General features: G+C 51.3%; 1 protein-coding gene across 1 annotated transcript in view; it reads left to right on the forward strand.

Annotated features, from left to right (window-relative positions):
- The window catches only part of Med27 (mediator complex subunit 27), a 181,055-nt gene extending 164,579 nt beyond the window's left edge, over positions 1–16,476 (forward strand). The window contains exons 6-8 of the mRNA XM_034495275.2: positions 100–141; positions 14,632–14,709; positions 16,139–16,476. Of these exons, the coding sequence (XP_034351166.1) occupies positions 100–141; positions 14,632–14,709; positions 16,139–16,273 (255 nt within the window). The 3' untranslated portion in view covers positions 16,274–16,476. The remainder of the gene's footprint in view (positions 1–99; positions 142–14,631; positions 14,710–16,138) is intronic.
- The last annotated feature ends 5,472 nt before the right edge of the window (positions 16,477–21,948 follow it).

Genomic DNA, 21,948 nt, shown 5'->3' on the forward strand with positions numbered 1-21,948 from the left:
ACCTCAGGCAGGCCTTTGCCACCGGGGCCCACCCTGTCACCGATTGGTTTCTTTGGATTGACTGAAACTGATGCTGATTCTTCTCTCTCTGCCCAACAGCTAGACATATGGTCCAAATCCAACTATCAAGTATTCCAGAAGGTAAGCGTTCCTCTGTATCTTACTCAGGAGACATGGCAAACTACGAATGCCTGTGAGTATAAACTTGCCCAACTCACAGGCTATTTAAATAGTGAGGGGGAAATGACAGGTTGGAACTGTGACTCAGTCGAGGTAGATGCTTGCCTAGTCTGCACAAAGCCCGGGTTCTATCGACATGGTGATGCACACCTGTAATCCCAGCACTTAGAAGGTGAAAGCAGGAGAATCAAGTCTGAGGTCGGCCTCTCCTGCACAGGTACTTCCTGGGCTACAAGAGAAGGGGGTGGAAACCTGACGTACATTTATATGACACGGGGAAGCAGATAGCTTGGGAGCGTAACTCACATTGGCAGTTACCTGAGGATGGAGCAGGGGAGTAGCCTCAAAGAGATACCAGAGGTCATGTTGGAGTGGTGGACTTACTTTGTTTCTGAGGTAATAATGGTAGTTATAGTATTAGAGCCCAGAGGATTGCATGCTCACCCGGTATATATACTGTGTATAGTGTAGACTATATCAAGGCAGAAACTCTCAGATGATTCTAAGTTCTGCCCAGTCTTGAGATGCTGTTTCTCAGACCCTGTGGTCTGCCCAAGTGCATAGAGATTGGCTGAGAGAAGCAGGCAGCGTGCAACCCTGCCTACTCTACTTTGCCTCCTGCCCCCATGACTGCTTGTTTGGCTCTTTCCTCAAAAGCCATAAAGAACTGTTAAGAAAACTGAGAAATGGGGCTGGAGAAGCAGCTCGGCAGCTGAGAAAGCTTGTTGCTCTTCCAGAGGACCTGGGTTTATTCCAAGCTTACATATAAGCAGCTTACAAACTCTCTCTAACTCCAGTGCCAGGATGATCAGGTGTGCTCTTCTGGCCTCTGAGGGCAGAGAGCATTGCACACACATGGTGTACAGACATGCATGCAAGCAAATCACCCATGCACATAAAAGTTAGATTTTTTAAAAATGTAAATGAGAAATTATGTGAGAATTCAGTTTTTCAGCTCCAGGAGCATGAAGCTCCTAACATAGCGTGGCCCCACTGGGTGTGCAGGTTCACTACACACCCCAGACACTTGGGCCAGCTCCCCCACAGGCAGCAGCCCTGTACCCTGTGCTCTGGACTGGCCCGACAGTTGCTGTCTCATCTGTTCCCTTGACAAGGACAGCAGTGATTCTCTGCAGTGCCCTTTCCTGTTGTCAGGCTCTGTGCTAGGTCCGGGAATACCAGGGAGATGACACAAGTAGACAGGCTGTCCAGGGACTGTGCCAGATGACCAGAGGAGGATAGACAGAGTGCTCAGGAGGATTCCATGAGGAACCTTAAAGAGCCCTGGTCAGGCAAGTGTCTCAGGCTAGGATACTGTTCTCAGGTGAATACTGTTCTCTGTTTGGTAAGAAGAAATACCTCAGGGACCACTCAGCTGGGACACTTGGCCCAAGTTCTTCCATGAGTAAGCTGTGCCCAAAGTATGCCAGGAGGCATAGGCTTTTTTTGTTCTCTTAATTAAAGCAGAATTTGCATAATATAAAGTGAGCCATTTTAAAGTGAACAGTTCCTTGGAGTTGGGTAACTTCACTTGTTTGCCAGCCTTCTGTCTAGATCACCAACATTTCACCTCCATGAAAGAGTCTCCTTGCTGAGGATGCAGTCAGCAGGGGCCGTGGTGGCTATCTTCTCACCACTATAACCACAGTCCTGTTTGCAGTCCTATGCACAGCCTGAGGGGGTCTCATGCACAGGAGCATTCAGAAGTCATGACCTTGTCACACCTGAATAGTGTGCTGCCCTGAAACAAGGCTTCACCTATATCAGAAAAGCCAGCAGCACCTAAACCAGAGCTGTCCAGAGCTGTTAAAGTAAGGAGCCAGCAGGGAGACAGTTCAGAGAGCAGAGGGAGGACGCTGGGACCCAGCTCTCTTCCTCTTTTTATTCAATATGGGACCCAGCAGTTGGAATGGCATGGCCCACATCTGCGTGCAAGTGCGCGCGCACACACACACATACACACACATACACACACACACACACACACACACACACACACACACACAGAGGTATGTTTCCATGGTGACTCTATACCCAGTTAAGTTAACAAAAATGAACCATCACAGGTATCAGGGCTTCAGAAGATGTCATCAGTGGTCTAAGAGAGCAGTTGCCATGTAAGGTGGAGTTAGGCTAGCTGACCAAGTGTGTGCCCCAATAAGGTGACTTAAATAAGATCATTAGTCAGTATGGTTTGAATGTAAATTGTGCCCCATAAAGTTATGTGTTTGAACTAGCTGGTGGCACTATTTCAAGAAAAATTAAAACTTGGGAGGTCAGGCCTGCCTGGAGGAAATGGCTGCTGGAGGGCAGGTCTTGAGGATTGTGCTTCCATTCTGTTCTGGGGAGGGCTGAGGAGGTGTGGAGTCCCGACTGTGCACTCTGCAGCTCTAGAGCCACCTGCTGCTGAGCCTTGCTCTCTGTGTGGATCTGTGCCCTCAGAATGAGCCCAGATGAGCCATCGCTCCACTTACTGGGTTTGGTCACAGTGCTGAGGAAAGTAGTTATAACAGAGTCTGTCTGGCCACCTGTGCAGTTCTTGCATAGAGCTCAAAGTATTTCAAAAGCAAGAACATCATTTAACTGAGAACATCATTGTCCCAGGTCTGCTAGCATTCCATCACCTCACTGAAACATAACGGTATGGGACATAGCCTCACTCCCCGGCCCAGAGCTGAATGAAAGGAACTATGAATGCCACGCCCAGCCTTCAGTGCCCGGGACCTGTGCAGGCTCGGCATGCTTGCTAAGCTACCAAGCTGGGGATATTCACATAGTTGGCATGGCTGGCACAGGTGCCACCTCAGCTATGAACATGAGTATTTTCCATGTTGTTCTTGATATCTTCCCCCTCCTCTGTGACTGCAAAGAAAAGAAAGAAAAAGAAAACCAGAAGAGTCAGTCAGCATCATGAAAACTGGTGTTTGTCTGTCCTTTAACCTGGTCCTTACCTGTGTGCCCTCTGTGGCACAGTAATGAGTTACTTCTCCAGACCCCACAATGACCCTCAGGATTCCTCAAGCCCTGCAGGATTCCTGGCATCCTGCAGCTCAGAACCTGGTCTTTGTTAGTGAACCCTTCCTGAGAGTGGAGCCTCCTTGCCATGCTTTCTTAAAAACTGTTCTGTGCCATGACTGTATGTGGGAAGCTTATCAGGGACTCGGGCAGAGTGTGAAATGGAGACTTTCTGAAGCACAGACTTAGACTGTGCTACCATGTTTTTACCCACCCCTCCCTGGAAACAACCTGCCATGCAGTCCTTGTCTGATCTTGCAAACACACACAGCGGCAGAGTCTAAAATGGACAGTTGGAGAGATGCCTGGGCCTGCCAGTCTCCCTGTGTACTACATGGCCTGTTTGCAGTAGTGAGAATGGGCTGACCCACGTGGTGGTGGTGCTTTACCCTCCTAGACCACTGCCCAGACACTTTGGGTTCTTCCTCATCTCTCTTTTGCCCTATTATATCTAAATGATTAACGTCCAGTGCTGACCCTGATGGAGGGCTATCTAAGAAAATAATGTTCTACAGAGTCCATCTTAATCCTCTCAGGAAAGCTTCAGCCAATCATTTTCCCTGGTATGGGTGTGGTGTGATGTCACATCAGGGAGCCTGTGCTCCAAGCTTGCAGAAGGGGCTGGTGGCAGGAAGAAGGTGCATCCAGCATCCTGTCCCAAGGGCAGGATGTGTTATCCTGCTTCATTTCCTTCCCACAATCCACTCCACAGAGACGTCAGAGCTGGGGCCACTCTGTTCAAGGCTAGTCTGTCCTGCACAGCCTTCTGAGTGATAGTTAGTGTGGGACTCACAGCATCAGATGACAGGGTTGGTTGGCTTTGCTTTTTAGGATCCACCCTTTCTCACTCTGTCTTCCTGTCCCCACATGTGTGCTTGTTGACTCTGCTGGTGGTAGGTGCTGACAGAGCATGGAGAGGACTCTCCTGCACCTGTCCACCCGCTAGACAGCCACCATGGGCTTCAAGGTCAAATTCTTTTTTTGAGAAAAGCCTAGCCCAGGGCAGTAAGTTCCTGTGGGTCAGGAGGGCGGCTCACTGTGACAAGGAAGTTCTGTCCCCTGTGTGAGGGGACTTCTCCGGCAGAATCACCCACTTCCCAAAGAGCTTGACTTAGAGTAGACTGCATTAGTACACCCTATTCTGAGCTGAGACTCCCTGGCCACTGAAGGAACTTGAACTGCCACCCCCACCACCCACTGCTAAGGGCACCTTCCCTTTCCTGGCACCATTGTATTGCTTCAGGTACCCTTAGGAGGGCAGGAAGCCCCAGAGCTCTTTCCCTCTAGGTAGAAGGGGACCAGTGCCTTGTAGAGCCAAAGCAAACTTACCCGTGTCTTTTTACTTCAGGAGCCAGGGCAGTGGAAGGCAGGCCATTGTTACATTGTCCAGAGGCCCGAGCTCAAGTCCCTCAGAGACTCGCTCATGTGGCTCTATAGCAAACCAGTCCTGAGGAGTGAAATGCCTGCCTTTTGTCTGAGGACACTGACTGTCAGCAAGCCTTTTTCTATCTTACTCATTAGACTCCGTGCCCAAGTGCAAGGCAGAGGCTGCTTGGGGGACAGCTTGCTGTGAGGCTGTGACTGCCAACAGGTGCCTGTCATTTACCGCACTACCCCAGAGGCGCCTTGCACTTCATCCTAGGGCGAAGCCGCTTTTTATAGCCAGTGAGTTTCCAGCAGTGTGGATTCAGAGAATGAAATACAGAAATAAGGGGATCCTCTGAAAGGCCAGAGCCACAGAGCCAGCAAAGGCTTCAAGCAAGTTCGGATTTTCCTGCCATTTAAGCTCTGCTGGGGCACTCACTGTTTTGACCTTTAACCCCCTCATTTCAAAACAGTGTGCATTTCTCCCAGCATCCGTCACTCTGCATGAAGTCCTTGCAGGGCTTAGAGAAAGGTGAGAGCGCAGAGGCCCCAGACAGACAGGGTGGGGCTATAGAAAGAGAGTGTCCCTGGGGAGCCAATGTCCCCTCCTGGGGGTAGGAACAAAACCTAGCCACTGGCCCCGGAAGTCCACTCTTAGCCGTGGCCATTACTCCACCGCAGTGCCCTGAGCTGGGCGTGACCTGGGCACTGGCCCCTGCTATAGCATCTCACATCACCTGGGAGGCTCACTAACTAGTCTCTGAGTCCCCCTGCCAACCTCCTACATTTCTCTTCACAAAAAAATAATTCAACCCAAAACCCCTGGTAAGGATGCCACACCTGAAAGCCTAGAGAGGTAGAGGTTGTGGTGAGACTCTCAGGCCACACCCTACCCAGCCCTTGTACCACAGAGGCTCTTGAACTTAAAGGGACATTCACAAGTGTGTCCCAAATGGACAGAGCTGAGGGAACAGCTTTCACAAGTACCAGGACAGATGAACAGCTTCATGTAGACAGGTAGGTTTCTGGTGGTAGCATACACGAGGAAGGTGTGCATTTGTCTGGGAGTAGGCTGTTAAATTGTAGAAAAGAGAGGCAGAGGATCCCTTGATCATCGAAGAGGGTGCCATGCCCTCAGCCACCAGCTGGTAGGCTGGTAGACCAGCCACCAGCTGGTAGGGCTAGCTAAACATCCACCCAGGCCTGAGAGCCAAGGGAAAGAGGAAGAGGTGTTTGGGTTGAACTGGCTGCCAAGAGCCCCAGCCACCACCTTCCCTGAGGGTCCATACCCACACGTGTCTCTTCCCAGAGCAGGTGTCCTCACTTGTTTGCCTGTTATGGGCCTGACCCCTTTCCTTCAGGCTCCCTGCTGGGCAGTGTGTTCACAGCTCCAGTGCTCACATGCACCCAGCTATGTGTAGCAAACAGACCCAGGGAGGCCCCGCCAGCCCACTGGCCTCTATGGTTATACCCCATATGAGTTACCCGAGAAGTGGCTTGTGGGCTTCTGCCATTAGAGGGGTCATGGGCAGCCATTCATGATCTCGATTGTTCCCTTCTTCCTGGAGGGAAGGGACACAGGACAGGCCATCAGATCTGACAGCTGCTTCTGAGATACTGGCTCCTCCCACTCCTGGACCCCTTGCCTTCATCCCACAGCTCAAGCTGCCAGCACTGCTAGTCCACACACTCCAGGTCTGGCTGCTCCCCTTCACGCTCCCTGTAGTGACTATTCCAGCGAGAGCCATCTGCAGGTGGTCAGGTCCTGGCTGTGCCTCCTCAGTTTGCTCATCTGTACTGGAGAGAGCATGTTGTGAGGGGAGCTGACATCACAGGAAGGTTACATATAAAGTATGATCCCTACTACTCTGCCTCCAAAGTGACCTTTCCTCCTGAGGAAGCCCCTCCATCTCCTCTGCTCCCTGTTGGCCAGTTTCCCTTGCACAGGGCTCCCGGCTCCTCTCCACGGTGGACTGTGTAGTTTTGAGCCTGGGCTGTGCACTTGATGTGCTGTGGATCTCCAGCCAAGAATTTGTCCTGTGTAGGATTCGGCTCTTTCCTCAGCACAAAGGTGAAACAGATCACACCTCCTTCATGGGGTGTGTGTTGTGAAGATCAGCCATGGTGAGGGGCTTAGCACTAAGCTTTCCTGGAGAGTGTGTGGCATGTGCTATTGCTGCTGCTGCCTCTGTACCTGTCACAGGGGCTGAGGACAGCGGTACCTGGAATCTGTAGCCATCTATGTGCATGCCCCCCCCCACACACACACCTTTTAAAGAGAAGCATTACTTTTTTAAAAATATTTATTTATTTTATATATATGAGTACACTGTAGCTGTCTTCAGACACACCAGAAGAGGGCATCAGATCCCATTACAGATGGTTGTGAGCCACCATGTGGTTGCTGAGAATTGAACTCAGGACCTCTGAAAGAGCAGTCAGTGCTCCTAACTGCTGAGCCATCTCTCCAGCCCGTGCATGTCACCATTTTAAGGGAGTATTTTCGTAAACTAAACTAAAGACCCAGCTACCATGGCAAGCCCAACCACTCCCACCAAAGCCTCCTCCGTCTTCCTGGCCCTGATACCTCTTTCCCTGGCCAAAGAGTGGGCAGCTTTGGTGTGAAATACACAAGAATTAAAGCTGCCAGCTATACTCACTGAGCAACTTGATAGGCCAGGACCTGGGAAAGTACGTACTGTCCTGAAACCACACCTCCCTCCAGTGACACCAATTTTATATGGCCTGCAGTGGATGCACTGGTCCTGACTTCACAATGGCCGGTGCTTTGTTGTTTACATATCTGATGGAGAAATGGGTATCACTGTGTCACCTCCAGCGGCAGCCAGCGGCAGTCTGGCATCTTACCATCTGGAAAGTGTTAAACTTTTCTCATCTAAAGAAGAGTCTCGATTTCTTAATCCTGAAAAAAAATGTCAAGGACCCACTATGTGGCTCTTCTCAACCCTGCTATGTGAAAGTGCTCACTGGTCAGAACCTTGGAGAGTTCCCTGGTTCCAAGAGGACTGTGGTGTCCCTGCTTTCCCAGGCTCCTGGGCTCTCCTCCCTTCCAGCTGCCTGAGACCTTCCCACTTAATCCCTTAGTCTGGGTCCTACTACTGTGTGGTGCCCAGTACAGAGACATACTGCTCTCTAATGTCCAAAGCTGGCCCAGGGACACAAATGCAGCCCAGGTGGCCTCATTCCCAGAGAGTGAGCCTGGAGATGGAGCATCTGCTCTCAAGTCTGGACATAGTGCCAGACTCAATTACCCAGAGGGCTGTGGAAGTACACACAAGGGAACTAGCCCTAAGCACCAGGTACCAGTCAGGACAGGGAGCCACCAGACTGAGTGTCAGTACTGGAAAGGGCCTAGAGAGAAGAGTGTTTCAGACAAGGTCAGAAAGCAGTGCTGGGTTAGGCAGGCTCACAGGTCACTGCAGTGTCAGTGGCGGGCTGAAAGGAGGAGAGGCAGCAATCTATGCTAGGGTGTTTAAGCACGTAGCCATCCATGAAGGCCATCAACAGCCAGTCTGCCTGGGTCCAGGGAATTGAGAGCTTCTTCCAGACATCAGTGGTATCATGTCTGAAACTCTAAAGGCTTACTGTAGCCTGCCTCACTCAGATGCTCATTTTTGGAAGACACAGGTTGTGCCTGCCAGAAACTGTCTTGCATCTGCAGGCTTGTACTTCTCAAATGCAGGGCTTGATCTCAAAGATGTGCAAGGGATTGGAGACCCGATGGAGCAGCTGGGTCTGTCTCTACCTCTCCTCTCTGACCCAGCTAGCCTGCTGATCGTGTCCCAGAAGTCCCAGACCAGCATGACCTGGCCCCAGTGACAGCGATAAGCTCTTCAGAGCCCATACAGATGGCTCCTTCATCACACAAAGCAGAATATCGATCTTGCCTGAGTAATCCCTAGTCCCTGTGGGCCTCTGGGCTTCCTCTTCAGGCCCCCCAGGCCTGTTGAGCCTGTGGCACACAAATCCTGTCTCCGATTAGAGACTAGAGCTGCATAATAAGTGATAAATCCCCTGCTTCCGCCCCGCCGTGCCTTCATCCATGTTTTAGAAGCTTCTGTCTGCAATGCTCCCATGGCCCCCAACACCACTTTGAGGACTTCAGAGCATTTCAATTTTGAGATAATGGTGACTCCTCTTTTCATAGAATGAAGACTTCTAAAGCCGCCTTTAGGATTCATCCTAAAGCTGGTGCAGGGATCCTAGCATGGCTGCCATCTCTAAGCCCTTCACACACCAAGCTCCCATAGCTGGCTCCAGAGCCGCCCACAAATCATTTACACTTGAGCATTGTTTGGGGCTTCTCCTCCCAAGGGTGGGATTGCTGTTGTTAAAATTGTTGGGGAGCCCCAGATGCCTGCGCTGGCCCCTCCACAGTGGTAAATCGTCTTTACCCTCCTAAGGTTGCTTGTACTCTGTGCTGGGGGAAGGCATGAGCACATTAGAGGCACATTCAGTGCTTCCGGTCTTGGTGAAACCTAGAGCTAGGGAGAGAAGCTAGCAAAGCCAGGGCCTTAGAAAGATGGCATCACATCAAGGCATCAGGTGGGCACCTAGAGTGAAGCAGAGACATAGCACCTTTCTTGCTCTGGCATCTGCTGTCTTTATTTTTTTTTTTTAAGTTGGTGATAGCTGGCATAGTAGTACACACCGTTAGTTCCAGCACACAAGAGGGAGAGAGAGGTGAACCCCTGTATGTTTGAGGCTATCATAGCATACATAGTAAGTTCCAGGTCAGCCAGGGATACAGAGTAAGATCCTCTCTTTAAAAAAAAAAAAAAAAAAAAAAAAAAATTAAAGTCACCCCTGGAAAGGGCCAGAGATGGTACAGCTCCTTACCTGAGGGTTGGCAATGAGTGACTGGGAACCTACACTGAGGACCTGCAGGACCAGCACCAGGCCAGCCCCCATCAATTGGGCTCCCCACCCTCCACCAAGTCACTTTCCTGTCTACCTTACAGCATGCATGTGGAGGCTGGTGCTTCCTGGAGGGAAGCCAGAGACTAGTCACCACCAAGTTCTCTTAAACAGTTGTAGTTACTGGGTACTTCCTTCCCCTGCTCATGAACCTCGCAGGGGAATGCTATTTATAGCGGCCACAGCCCCCAAGCTTGGCAGGGACATGCCTTGGGCATTTGGCCCTATGGATAGATGAAACTGTCCAGTAACCCTTGCTTTAGAAAGAGCATTGGATGGAGGATTGCTGGAGGCTGCGGCCAGCTCACCTAGGGCTGCTGTCCTGCCCCCTGGTGGCCTGCACTTCCTAATATCCTGAGCTCTTAGACAGCACCCCTCAACAACTTCTAAAAGCTGGGTCTGGTTCCTGCAAGTAATGCCTCCCACCTGAGAGGTTCCCCGAGCCTCTGAAGACATTCAGGGCTCTCATTGTAGAAAAACAGCCACCCCAAATTAGAGCCGTGTGGAAGTGAAGTGAGGGAGGAGGAAGGCGCAGCCGAGGGTTTCTGCTGCAGACCACGTCCCTAACCTTGGCCGCTGCTGACTGTCTTTATCCTCTCACTTTGCAGACGCTTCCCTTTTAGGGGAAGCATGCTGGGCTGTGATAGTCTAAGAGCCTTCCCTCTCCAAACTTTTCCTGGGTCACCACTGTGGCCTTTGGTTTTCCCCTTGAGGGTCTAGTTATTGTGGCACCTGGGCTGCGAGGAAGAGTGTGTCCTATATTCATCACTGGACAATGGAACACTTGGCCTCTGCACTACTGCCAGGACCCCCAACCTTCTATGCTTTGTACTTCCTTTGAGACACTGAACTGCAGCCCTCCTCACCCCACTGCTCCCGTGTAACACGGGCAGGAGATGAATTCGGTTGTCCCCCTGACCAGTGCAGTGGGAAAGTGAGCCTTGTTAGCAGAAAATAAACAGAGGCTTTAATAAGGAAGAAAGGAAGGAAGGAACCTTGTCCAAGGTTCGGGTGTCTGTCCCAGCCTCTCCCTAAGAGAGGGGAGACTCCATGATTTGGCACCACCCAGAACACTTGTTCACCCAAGAAGTCCTCCAGTGGAAGCCTACTGAGTGTAGGTCAGACCCTCAATTCAGGTTGGCTGGACAAGCCCTGCCCTGCTGCATGGTAACCACCTAGCCTAAGGAAGTCCCTTTAGCTCCCAGTCTTCCCTGACTTGCAAATGGCCCTTGGAATGTCCCTCTACTGTCACTGATATGAAGATTGCGTGAGGTCAGATACTGTCCCTCTCCTGACCCGTGGAGTCTATGCCCAAGGTCATTCTACTCCTAGGAAGGGCAGGACCAGGTATAGAACAGTGAGCCTGTAGCCCAGAGGGCTGCCCACCCACATGCACTGCCCCTGCCGCAGCTTGCTTTCTTTGTGGCTAAAACAGCTCCAGCCTGGAAGAGAGGCTCGGGGCACTCTGCACCTCAGTATGACAGAGGAACTTAGGAAGACTGCTTTGACTGGCAGCCCCTCTCCAGAGTGCTGACTGGCAGCTGTTCCAAGGTCTTGTGAAAGAGTCCTTTTGCCCCACCCCCCCACCCACCCACCCCCACCGCCAGCCCTGCTCAGTTCTCCTCCATCTGGGTGCACAAAGACTTTCACAGCTTTGAGCTGAGGCAGAGGGAACTTCAGTCAACCCAGCCTGCTGTCTTGGCTCTCCAGATGGGGACCCACCAGGAGCCAGGCTGGGCCTCTGATTCCCTGCAGTGAGGGGAAGCAAGGCTTCTGGAGTTCCCACCTTCCATCCATGGTACCCTGCCTAGTCCATGTCTGTCTAGTAGTGTTGCTTCGCCCTCCCCTCCCTGCCTGCTCTCCCTAGGTTCCAAGCACTTTGATGTTTTCATAAGCTTTGTTTCAACCAAGCACTCAACCTGCAGCAAGGCATCCTCCTTGGCCTTGGTCTCTCAGGAGCATTAGTGCTCTTCCCTGGCCTCCCTCTGAGCAGCCGCTTTTATCTCCAGGGAACATCATTCACTTACAACACAACGGCCCAGACCTAGGTCCTCACAACACTAGTTAGTAGCAATCTTCTGTTGCACTGCCATGGTTTCTCTACATCTTCAGTGCTGAACAAAACACAACTTTGTTATTGAAAGTGTAAAACTATTTTATATATACATTCACACACACACACACACACATTGAAGGTGGACTAAAGCTCTGAGGACTAGGAAGAGTGCATGGCTGGAGCTGGAGCTTTGCTTGGTACTGGGGGTTCAGCCATGGGAATCAGAGAACTGGGAGTGGAGCCGGTGAAGAAGTTGGGGAGACTCAGAAGGCAGCTGGTTTGTTTCCTTCTATTAAAATGTTGCTGAGATCGGTGGTAGGATTTTGAGAGGCTAAATGACCAACCACATCAGTTGCCAGAGCAAAACCTGCCACCATTTGACAGTTAAAGGGAGTACTTTTAATGGGACTCTTTGAAAAGAAGGCTGGCTTCAGCCAGATGGCACGCCAAGAATGGCCGGTCTGATTACGTGCCTGCCTGGGAATCAGACGCCAAGTCAGAGAGTGCCTGGCTCCTCCATATCTGCAGAAAATCATTTTTCATTAACTCGGCTGGTCCCCTTGGCTAGCCTGTACACCTCAACTACATGGACAGGCCTTCCCTGCACCACACTTACAAGACCACCTTTCAGACCCTCACCTGGACCATAGTCGTCCAGCCAGGAAACAGGAGCCCAAATAAGGCTCAGGAAGCCAGGCCAGGAGTAGGATAAAGGGCCTGGGTTCAAGGCTTGGGGCATTTGCAGAGACAGTCCTGTCAGATTTGGCTAGAGGTCCCAAATTTCATAGGTTACAGGGGCCAAGCAGGTATTGTGGAGGAACACTACAGGGGCATGCCCATTTAGAGAACCTTTTTCTTCTCCCACTGATGTCAGCCACTAGACAGGGACTCACATGCTTGTGGAGACTAGAAGTGGGACACAGACCCTCTCACATGGTCACCTGTGAGGATGTTTGTAGCTTCTGTGGCTTTGAGAATTTCATGTGGTGGTCTGTATTAACTGAGAAGGAAGAAACACAAAAACTTCATCCAAGCAAGCAACCCTGCTTTGGATGTTCCTCTGGGTCACTGAACTAAGGCTCCAGCAGGTGAACAGATGGCTCTGACCTCTCCAGAGGGCCTTGGAGAGTTCGTGCTGTGGACAGCGCCCATCTCAGGAAAGTAGCCATGCCTGGAACTGGGGAACAGCATCACTTAGGTAAGCATTTTAGGTAAAAAGACAGCCCATTCGTCTCCCCGGCATCACCACAGCCGTGTCACGGTTACTACTGCTCATTTTAGAAAGCTGTCTGTCAGGGAGCTTAAAATAAAAGCAGGCCTGGCACGGGGGAAAGTACGCTTATCTTGAAAGTCACCCAGGGAAAGACTTGCTCAGGCTTGTGCAGCGCAGGCACAGGGATGTCTCTGTGGGAGAGCAGTGCTGTCCCCAGGAGTGGGCATTTCCACAGTCCTCTCTTTAATTACCGTATGCATTGGGTACCTGCTGTATGTGTGCCTTGTGGTTCTAGGCCTGGGGACACAGCATGAACCAGCATCATGTAGGAAGGCTGTGGGGAGAGGTGGGCAGAGTTGGGGGGTAGAGGAGGAGGGCAGGGAGGATGCTGCACTGAGCTCTCTGGGGAAGAAGAACTTGGTCAGCCTGTCCTCTCCCCTGCCTTGAAGCATGGAGCCACAACCTCCTCTATGGGTTAAAGTCCATCTGGCCCTAAATTTGCCTCTGGACACTGGGGGATCCTGGGCCAGTTGCCCTCATGCTGTGGTATAACTTGAGGATGATCCTCACTGGCCCCTGGCCTAGATCGGCCCTCCCAGTTGCCCACAGAGTTTGCCTTGCTGCTGCAGTGGCCCTGCCAGCTAGTGTGTCACAGTATCCTACTGAGCCTGGGGACTAGCAAGTCCACGCATGTTGGGCCTGTGTTGATTTTTGTTCTCAGAGTTAATGACTTCATCTGGCGTGTTCTCTTTTGTTTTTAAATATATTTGTAATGACAAGAATTTCCAGCCAGGCAGTGGTGGCACACGCCTTTAGTCCCAGCACTTAGGAGGCAGAGGCAGGCAGATTTCTGAGTTCAAGGCCAGCCTGGTCTACAGAGTGAGTTCCAGGACAGCCAGGGCTACACAGAGAAACCCTGTCTCACAAAAAACAAAAAAGAAAAAAAAAAAAAAAGAATTTCCACTGCCTGTGAGATGGCTCAGCAGGTAAAGGTGCCTGCTGCCAAGCCTGGCGACCTGAGTTTGATCTCTAGGACCCATGTGGTGGGGGCAGAGACCTGACTCCTGCAAGCTGTTCCCTGCCATCACTCTGTGGCACATGCTCTTACACACACACACACACACACACACACACACACACACACACCACATACAAGAGCACACACATACACACACACCAAGTAAAAAAGAAAATGTTTTTAAATTTTTTAAGAGTTTCTAAGGACAGTCAGATAAACCATTAATTTTAATAAACCTCTCACTAGTCAGCTCTTAACTAGTTTGGGGATGGCCAGACCTTAGGGTCTTTGACTAGCCCCTTTGTTTTGAAAATGAGCTATTGAGGCCCAGGGAGAGTGATGGGATCAAGGTCAAGAGACAGTGCCTATGTTCCTGGCGCCTCCTGGGCACCTCAGGCCATCTGGGCCCTGGCCTTGCTACCACCTTTCTGAGAAGTCAGGAGACCTGAATGGGTCCCCAGAAGAGCTGGGAAGGCCAGGAAGCCTGGTGGGGAGGAGGACCAGAGCAAGGGGCAGGCCTTCAAAGAGCTGGCAGGGCAGAGCCTAAGTGAAGAGCTTGGAGACAGGATGAAATCATTGCACCCTTGCTGTCTGTCGAAGTGTCTCCCTGTCCCTCTCATGCTTCTTCCTGTCCAGATGTTTAGTTGCCAGAATGTTCCATACTCTTCCTGTTTCCAGCCCTGTACCCTCTTACCTGCAGTGCCTCCTCCCTGTCTCAACTCTGCTAATTTTCTTATTTGAGATTTTAATTTAGGTGTGGGGAGGAGGCGTGCAGGGGGATCCCAGCAGGACTGTCACTTAGGAAGCTACCAGCTTCTGGCTAACAGTAACTGTCCTTCATTCTAGGTGACAGACCATGCCACCACTGCCCTGCTTCACTATCAGTTACCCCAGATGCCAGACGTCGTGGTCAGGTCCTTCATGGTAAGTGGCTTCAGGTCAGACCTTCCAGCTAGGGAGAGATCTGGGGAGCCCGTCCCAGGTGATCCCTGGGACTTCAATCAGAATGGGACAAGCAGTGCCACAGAAGTGGCCTTACAGAAGTTTCCAGCACTGTAGCACTAACCCTCCAAGCCCTATGGCTGGACCTGAGCATGGAGGAGCGACAGGATGAATCTGTAGTTCCCCTGCCCTGTCCTTTTTAAATCTCGGGGGGGGGGTGTTACTCGGAGTCATCAGGACTTCTCCCCAGGGCTGGTCAGGTAGCCAGCTGCAGTCTCCACAGACCCTGCAGCCAGTCCACCTTAGCGTCACTAGCCATTGCCCTTCCCTGCCCAGGAAACTCCTTTTGTCTCCATGCTACCATGGCTGTTGGTGTTCCTGCCTGCTGGTCTGAGCAGTAGTTACCACAAGGAGTGTTGATTGGCAGCTTATGGTCACAGCTTCTTAGAGAGAAAGGCTGTTCCTCACAAGACATAAGCCTGGCTTGAGAACTGACTGCATGGTGTTGGGGGGATGCCACTAGGTGCTCAGCGTAAAGATGCAGAGAGACCTTCCCCATGCTGAGGAGTGAGCACGTGACGGCCTTCAGTGGTCCACATGCTACACGTCTGCCTGACAGGACTCCACATTTTCCTTTGCACTTGACAGCACTGGAGGAGTTGTGCAGCAGAGCAGACTGCCACCCATCACCCTGATGGGGTTTTCTTTCCAAAACCCCACAGGTTTCTTTCCAAAACACCAGCTTGTGGGTGGGCTAGATCCGCCCCTCAGGACCTACTTGCATCAGTAACCTCTTCAGAGGTTATTGTCCCCTCGTTGACACCTTAGGGAGTGAGTTATGTGATTTGCTTGGCTCTCCGGGCTGCCTGCCTGTGGCTGGTGGGGTCTGCTTGCTGGGCCTTTATGCCCCTGAGTCTCCTTGAGGTGGAGAATTGAGTTACCTGAGCCTCATTCTTATGCAGAACATCTGGGAGCCCTCAGCTCTCAACCTCAAGGTGGGCGACTGGACTGTTACTTATGTTACTTGGTGACTCTGGGGCCACCCCAGCTGTGTTAGGCCCCACCATGACAGAGAGGGACAACCTCTGAAATGAGATTAGCTCAGAGCACGTTGCCCTGATAGTCTCACAGTACTGAGATGTGCCTGTACCTCTGCTCAGAATGAGAGAGAGAGGGTAGAAGCAGCTGAAACAGGGAACCCGGCAGTGGTGCCAGATAGCCTTGGGGGCACTTCAGCTCTGGACAGTAGGGAGGAGACATCAGAACTGAGTCACAGGGAGACAGCTTTTCTAAAAGACCCTGGGTGTCTTCCAGGGTCAAAGCCTGCTTAAACTCTATCCTTAGGCAACTAGGCCTTCCAAGAGGGGGGCTCCCTGATCCCTTCTCTCTTTTCTGTCTTACCTCTTTTCAGACCTGGCTGAGAAGCTACATTAAGCTGTTCCAGGCCCCGTGCCAGCGCTGTGGGAAGTTTCTACAAGATGGCCTTCCCCCGACATGGAGAGACTTCCGAACCCTGGAAGCTTTCCATGACACCTGCCGCCAGTGACCCCAGACCAGCCTGACCCATTCACCATATAGGTGTCTGTCGCTGTTCTCCCTGAATAACTGTCATCTGCATCACAGGAGGATGGTCTGCCCCTTCCTTGTGTGCTAGCCCCTGGGTCTGTTGCTTCCATGAGCTGTTACGTTGGTTATGCTTGGTTGGTTTTTGTAACTTATTTTTGTAAACAATAAAGTTTTTATACCTGGGCAAGGCTCTGTGTCCTGCTTCTTACAGGATGTCTGACATTCTCTCAGTTTAACCAGAAGAGTTTGTGTTTGAAGCAGAGTCCTTGGGCTGGGCATGCTGAGAGCATAAGTCCTGTATCTCCAGCTCCACGTGGTGGCACAGGCCTGGCATCCTGGCCAGGAGGTGAAGATGGATCAGGCGTTCAAGGTCATCTTCAGCTGCATTGAGAGTTAGAAGCCAGCCTGGGCCACTGAACCAGTCTCAAAGGGGTGGGGGTGGGGGCTCTTTTTTTTTTTTTTCTCCTCAGTTGCCCTTTTGGAAAACCTAGTGGCCCAAGGACAGAGCTTAAGCTTTGTCCCTGGAAGACATCAAGGTCCTATAGAAAAGTTCTTTCCAAGGCTGCCTGCCTCTACTGTTTCTTCCTGGGGCGGGCGGGGGGGGGGGGGGGGGGTTGGGGGGAGGGCAGCAGGGCTGGCAATGCTGTATCCTGGTCACCACTGCTGCCAAACAGAGAACTCCTGAGGAGAGACTTGCAGATGGCTCTATTGACTGAGCTCCACAGGTACCTAGAGAGGTCCCCTTCCCCCAGCAGGAGCTGCAGCACCTGCTAGTGTAGTCAGTAATGCAGGCTGCTTGGCCCTCTGCGGTTCTGTAGATCTCTGTGAACCTTCTCCAGCCTTCTTAATAAAGCCGCCCCCACTTCAGTGAAAGGCACTCCCTCCCTCCCTGTGAAGGCTGGCCCTGCCCCGCCCAGCCCAGCCTAGAGGAGGTCAGCTCCCTTCCCTCCCCCTCCCTCTCTCTTTCTCCCCCTCCTTTTCCCCTTGTTACTCCCTGCCTCTCTCTCCCTCCCTTCTTGCTTGTTATTTTGGAGTTTGTTTTTGTTTTGAGACAGTTGTCTTGCTAGGTAGCCCAGGCAGGCTTTAAACTTAAGCGGTTTTGTCCAGGGCTGCACAGAAAACTAAGGCTTTGGTTATAGTAGTGTGGCTAATTCCCCACTGGTCCTGGGCCACCCAGCCCTGTCCTACCTGTCTATCACATTGGGAAGAACCAAAGCAGGAAGGTTTTTGTTTGTATTCTTTTGGTTTTTACATTTTTGTTTGCTTATGTATATGAGTGATTTAACAAGATATTTGTGTACCACATACAGCTTGGGACTAGAATTTCAGAGTTGTGGTCACTGGGCAGTGAACTGGGTCCTCTGGAAGAGCACACCAGAACTCTTGCCTCTGAGTCACCATTGAGTGAGGGATATATCCCACAGTGCTGTTCAACACTGGGGCCCTAACCCAGCAGCAGTGCCAAGTGGGAGCTTGTGGAAGTGCAGACCTTCAGGCCCACCCCTGCTACCTCCGTGCTCCCAGGATGAGCAGTGCTCCACTCTGCAGCCACTGCCGTGACAGTGACATGGGCCCCAGAGAACCTGACTCTGAGAAACACTGCTTCCTTTACTGCACATTTGGGAAGAACAAGAGGCCTGCTTGTCAATCAGCATGTGCCAGAAGGGCCACCGGTATTCTGTGCCATAGTTCACTAAGATCAAAGATAACCATTTTTTTCTTAAGCCTTAAGTATGACTGCTCAGCCTATAGTAGCATAGCCCTTCCCTCTGGGCTGTCTGTCCACTGTCCCCATTACAGGCTGTGACACAGCTTCATGGGCTTCCTCTAGCCCTCCTCTCCTCGGTCTTCTAAAAGCCTCGTTTATTGCTTTATAGGAAATGCACAACACTGGGTTAGCAATGAGAGTCTGCCCCAAGACTGCAAGATCTTTCCAAAGACACTTCCAAAGACAAGCAGATCTGGTGCGGTGCCGAGGCAAGCACTGCTCACATGGTATGATGGCAGCTTGCTGGCTGTAACCAAGTCAGGGCATGTGCAGAGTGACGATCGTCTCGTGAGTGCCAGCTGGCAGCCAGCACCTTCAGAGATGTGCAGATGCAGAACTGTCCCAGAGGACTAAGGAGATTTTGGTGAGGGTGGGGCACATCATGAGAAAGCTGTTTGGTTTTAAGCCATTTGCATTTCTGGTTCCATCCCCATTTGTTCTTTAGCTCTCCAACCTGTTCCAGCCTGCTTTCAGCAGTGAGGTGCATGCAGACCCCTCCCGCAGCCTTGGGTAGGCTGTTGCTCCCACTCAGAACAAGGGTCGTGTTCTTGTGTCCTCTGTCATCTTCAGAAACACATCTTTAAGACAAAGGGTTGTTTTCTGCTTCCAGGGATGACAGGACTCCATCCAAGTTTGCCTAGGCCACTAAAGCAAAGCATTCCTTACACAGTAGCACAGGTGACCAAGAAGCAGGGTCAGCGGGCCACAGGTGATGAAGGGATGGCTCTGTGCTCCAACTTTCTGCTAGTTGTGAGACGGTGGGTTAGGGATCTCCTCTGTACCAGTGCAAGTTGGTCATCATGAAGGAAGGAAGCCTGGCTAGGCAGGCAGGTCGGCTGTGAGGCAGCCATGATGGTAGCCATGAAGGGAGCTGGACAGCAGAATCCCAGCCGTGCCCACTATTCTGATTTCCTTTTGTCTCCCTTCCTGATGCTTGTTTGTTTATTGTATGTGCACATGTACATATGTATGTAGGCACATGTGCACTGCTCCACAGAGGAGGTCAGAAGACATCTGGTATCACGTCTCTCAATTGTCAGACGTGGGGGCAGGTGTCATGACCCTGCTGATTGACTCAAATCTGATTTTCTGTTTTTCAACACTCCCTAATTAAGGGTGAAGGGAAGGGGACACCGGAGTTGTGCCTGTGCACTGCTCCCATCTCTGTCCTAGGAAGGCAAGTTTGAGTGATAATGCATTCGGTAAAGTCCAGAATGGGGGAGATCCCGAATGCTTGGTGCTTAGAGATCAGTGTGAAGTGGCCTGGCTTGGGTATGAGCTGTTAAAAGGAGACACTGACCTCAAGTTGATGTAAAACCTCAAGTTGGAGAGAGGTCGGTTCCCAAAGGGTAGATTGTAAGGGAAACCAGAAACAGACTGCTTCCAGGAGGACCCTCCGCAGGTCCTAGAGCTAAAAGGTAATAGAGAGTGCCACAGTGACTGTCATGTGACTTAGAGTGCCACAGTGACTGTCATGTGACTTAGAGTGCCACAGTGACTGTCATGTGACTTAGAGTGCCACAGTGACTGTCATGTGACTTAGAGTGCCACAGTGACTGTCATGTGACTTAGAGTGCCACAGTGACTGTCCATGTGACTTAGAGTGCCACAGTGACTGATCATGTGACTTAGAGTGCCACAGTGACTGTCATGTGACTTAGAGTGCCACAGTGACTGACATGTGACTTAGAGTGCCACAGTGACTGTCATGTGACTTAGAGTGCCACAGTGACTGACATGTGACTTAGAGTGCCACAGTGACTGTCATGTGACTTAGAGTGCCACAGTGACTGACATGTGACTTAGAGTGCCACAGTGACTGACATGTGACTTAGAGTGCCACAGTGACTGTCATGTGACTTAGAGTGCCACAGTGACTGTCACGTGACTTAGAGTGCCACAGTGACTGACATGTGACTTAGAGTGCCACAGTGACTGTCACGTGACTTAGAGTGCCACAGTGACTGTCACGTGACTTAGAGTGCCACAGTGACTGTCATGTGACTTAGAGTGCCACAGTGACTGACATGTGACTTAGAGTGCCACAGGCTGACATGTGACTTAGAGTGCCACGGTGACTTAGAGTGCCACAGTGACTGACACGTGACTTAGAGTGCCACAGTGACTGTCATGTGACTTAGAGTGCCACAGTGACTGTCACGTGACTTAGAGTGCCACAGTGACTGACACGTGACTTAGAGTGCCACAGTGACTGTCACGTGACTTAGAGTGCCACAGTGACTGTCACGTGACTTAGAGTGCCACAGTGACTGTCACGTGACTTAGAGTGCCACAGTGACTGTCACGTGACTTAGAGTGCCACAGTGACTGTCATGTGACTTAGAGTGCCACAGTGACTGACATGTGACTTAGAGTGCCACAGTGACTGACATGTGACTTAGAGTGCCACAGTGACTGTCATGTGACTTAGAGTGCCACAGTGACTGTCATGTGACTTAGAGTGCCACAGTGACTGTCATGTGACTTAGAGTGCCACAGTGACTGTCATGTGACTTAGAGTGCCACAGTGACTGACATGTGACTTAGAGTGCCACAGTGACTGTCATGTGACTTGAGGCTGTGGGTGTGGCTCACATGTTGATGGAGAGTTTGCCTAACATATACTAAGCCGCAGCACCTCATAAACCCAGGCGGTGTGGGGGTGCCCTCCTATAATCCCGGCACTTAGGAGATAAAGCCAGGAGAGAGGATCAGAAGTTCAAGATTATCCTCAGCTACATTGTAAGTTCAAGGCTAGCCTGGGCAACATGAGACCCCATCCCCTTCACCCTCTCTAAGGGTGGAGTCTGGCCAGACCTCCAAGGCGTTTATTTTATGGGACTGTATTCTTACCGTCTAGGCCTTCATCTCTTCTCTACCAAGTGTTTCATATATGCCAGCAAGCTCCATCCCGGGCAGGTGTGTGGAATTCCCACTTTACAGATGAGGAACCTAGTGGACACCTAGTGGAGGGTCTCCCACATTGACCCATGACGGACATGAAGGGATGAAAAAAGGCTGAGTTCCTTCCCCACCAGTTCCTGCTTACCTGCTGGAAGTTACTGCTTCTGGGGAGCCAGGCCTTTGCCCCATGCCTTCTGCTGCCCAGTGGCTCTGGCTCCCATTAGCAACTGACAGAATAGAGTAAGCAGGCCCGCGAAAGGTTGTCCAGATTTTCTTTTTCCTCCTGAACTAAATAGGGAATTGGCCTTTCAGTATCGAGTGATGTTTTAACACTAACACCATGGACACCACAAAACGGTGATCTTTCAGTGTTAATGCGAGAAGTTGCCGTCACATTTGGAGTGTCAGCGAGTGGGGCTGATGCTAAATTGAGAGTCTTTTAAGGTCACCTCAGTTGAGTGGAGGAAGGACATCTTCAGCCGGAAGACTTCGCACAAGATCTGGACCCCCTGCAAACCTGACAGGAGGTGTCATCCAGGTCTGGTTGAGACAAAAAAGGAAAGCTGGCCTTTCTACACTGTGTCCTGGCCTCATGTCTCCTGACACACTAAAGAGAAGTGGAGCTCACCTGGGCCTACCCTGTGCAGAGTAGACCTAATCCCGTCCCACCTCGGCCAGCATGCTACAGCAGCCAGCAGGGCTTTTCCACACGTGTACAAAAGTCACCCAAGGCCCCATGACCAGACACTAGCCGTTTTCTACTTGGCTAATTAGCCTCCAGTACCTAGCACAGCGGGCTAACCTAGCACAGCGGGCTATCCCAGGGTCTTCTGTTCTGTCCTCCCCGGCCCCTAAACCAAAGATAAGAGAACCTTAACCCAATCTTAAATTGCAGCCAGGCATGCTGGCCCACACCTTTAATTCCAGCACTGGAGAAAGGGAGTCAAGAGTATGGCCAGAAGTTCAAGGCCAGCCTGGACTAC

Source organism: Arvicanthis niloticus, chromosome 2, assembly GCF_011762505.2.
Source record: "Arvicanthis niloticus isolate mArvNil1 chromosome 2, mArvNil1.pat.X, whole genome shotgun sequence".
NCBI classification, from domain to species: Eukaryota; Metazoa; Chordata; class Mammalia; order Rodentia; family Muridae; genus Arvicanthis; species Arvicanthis niloticus.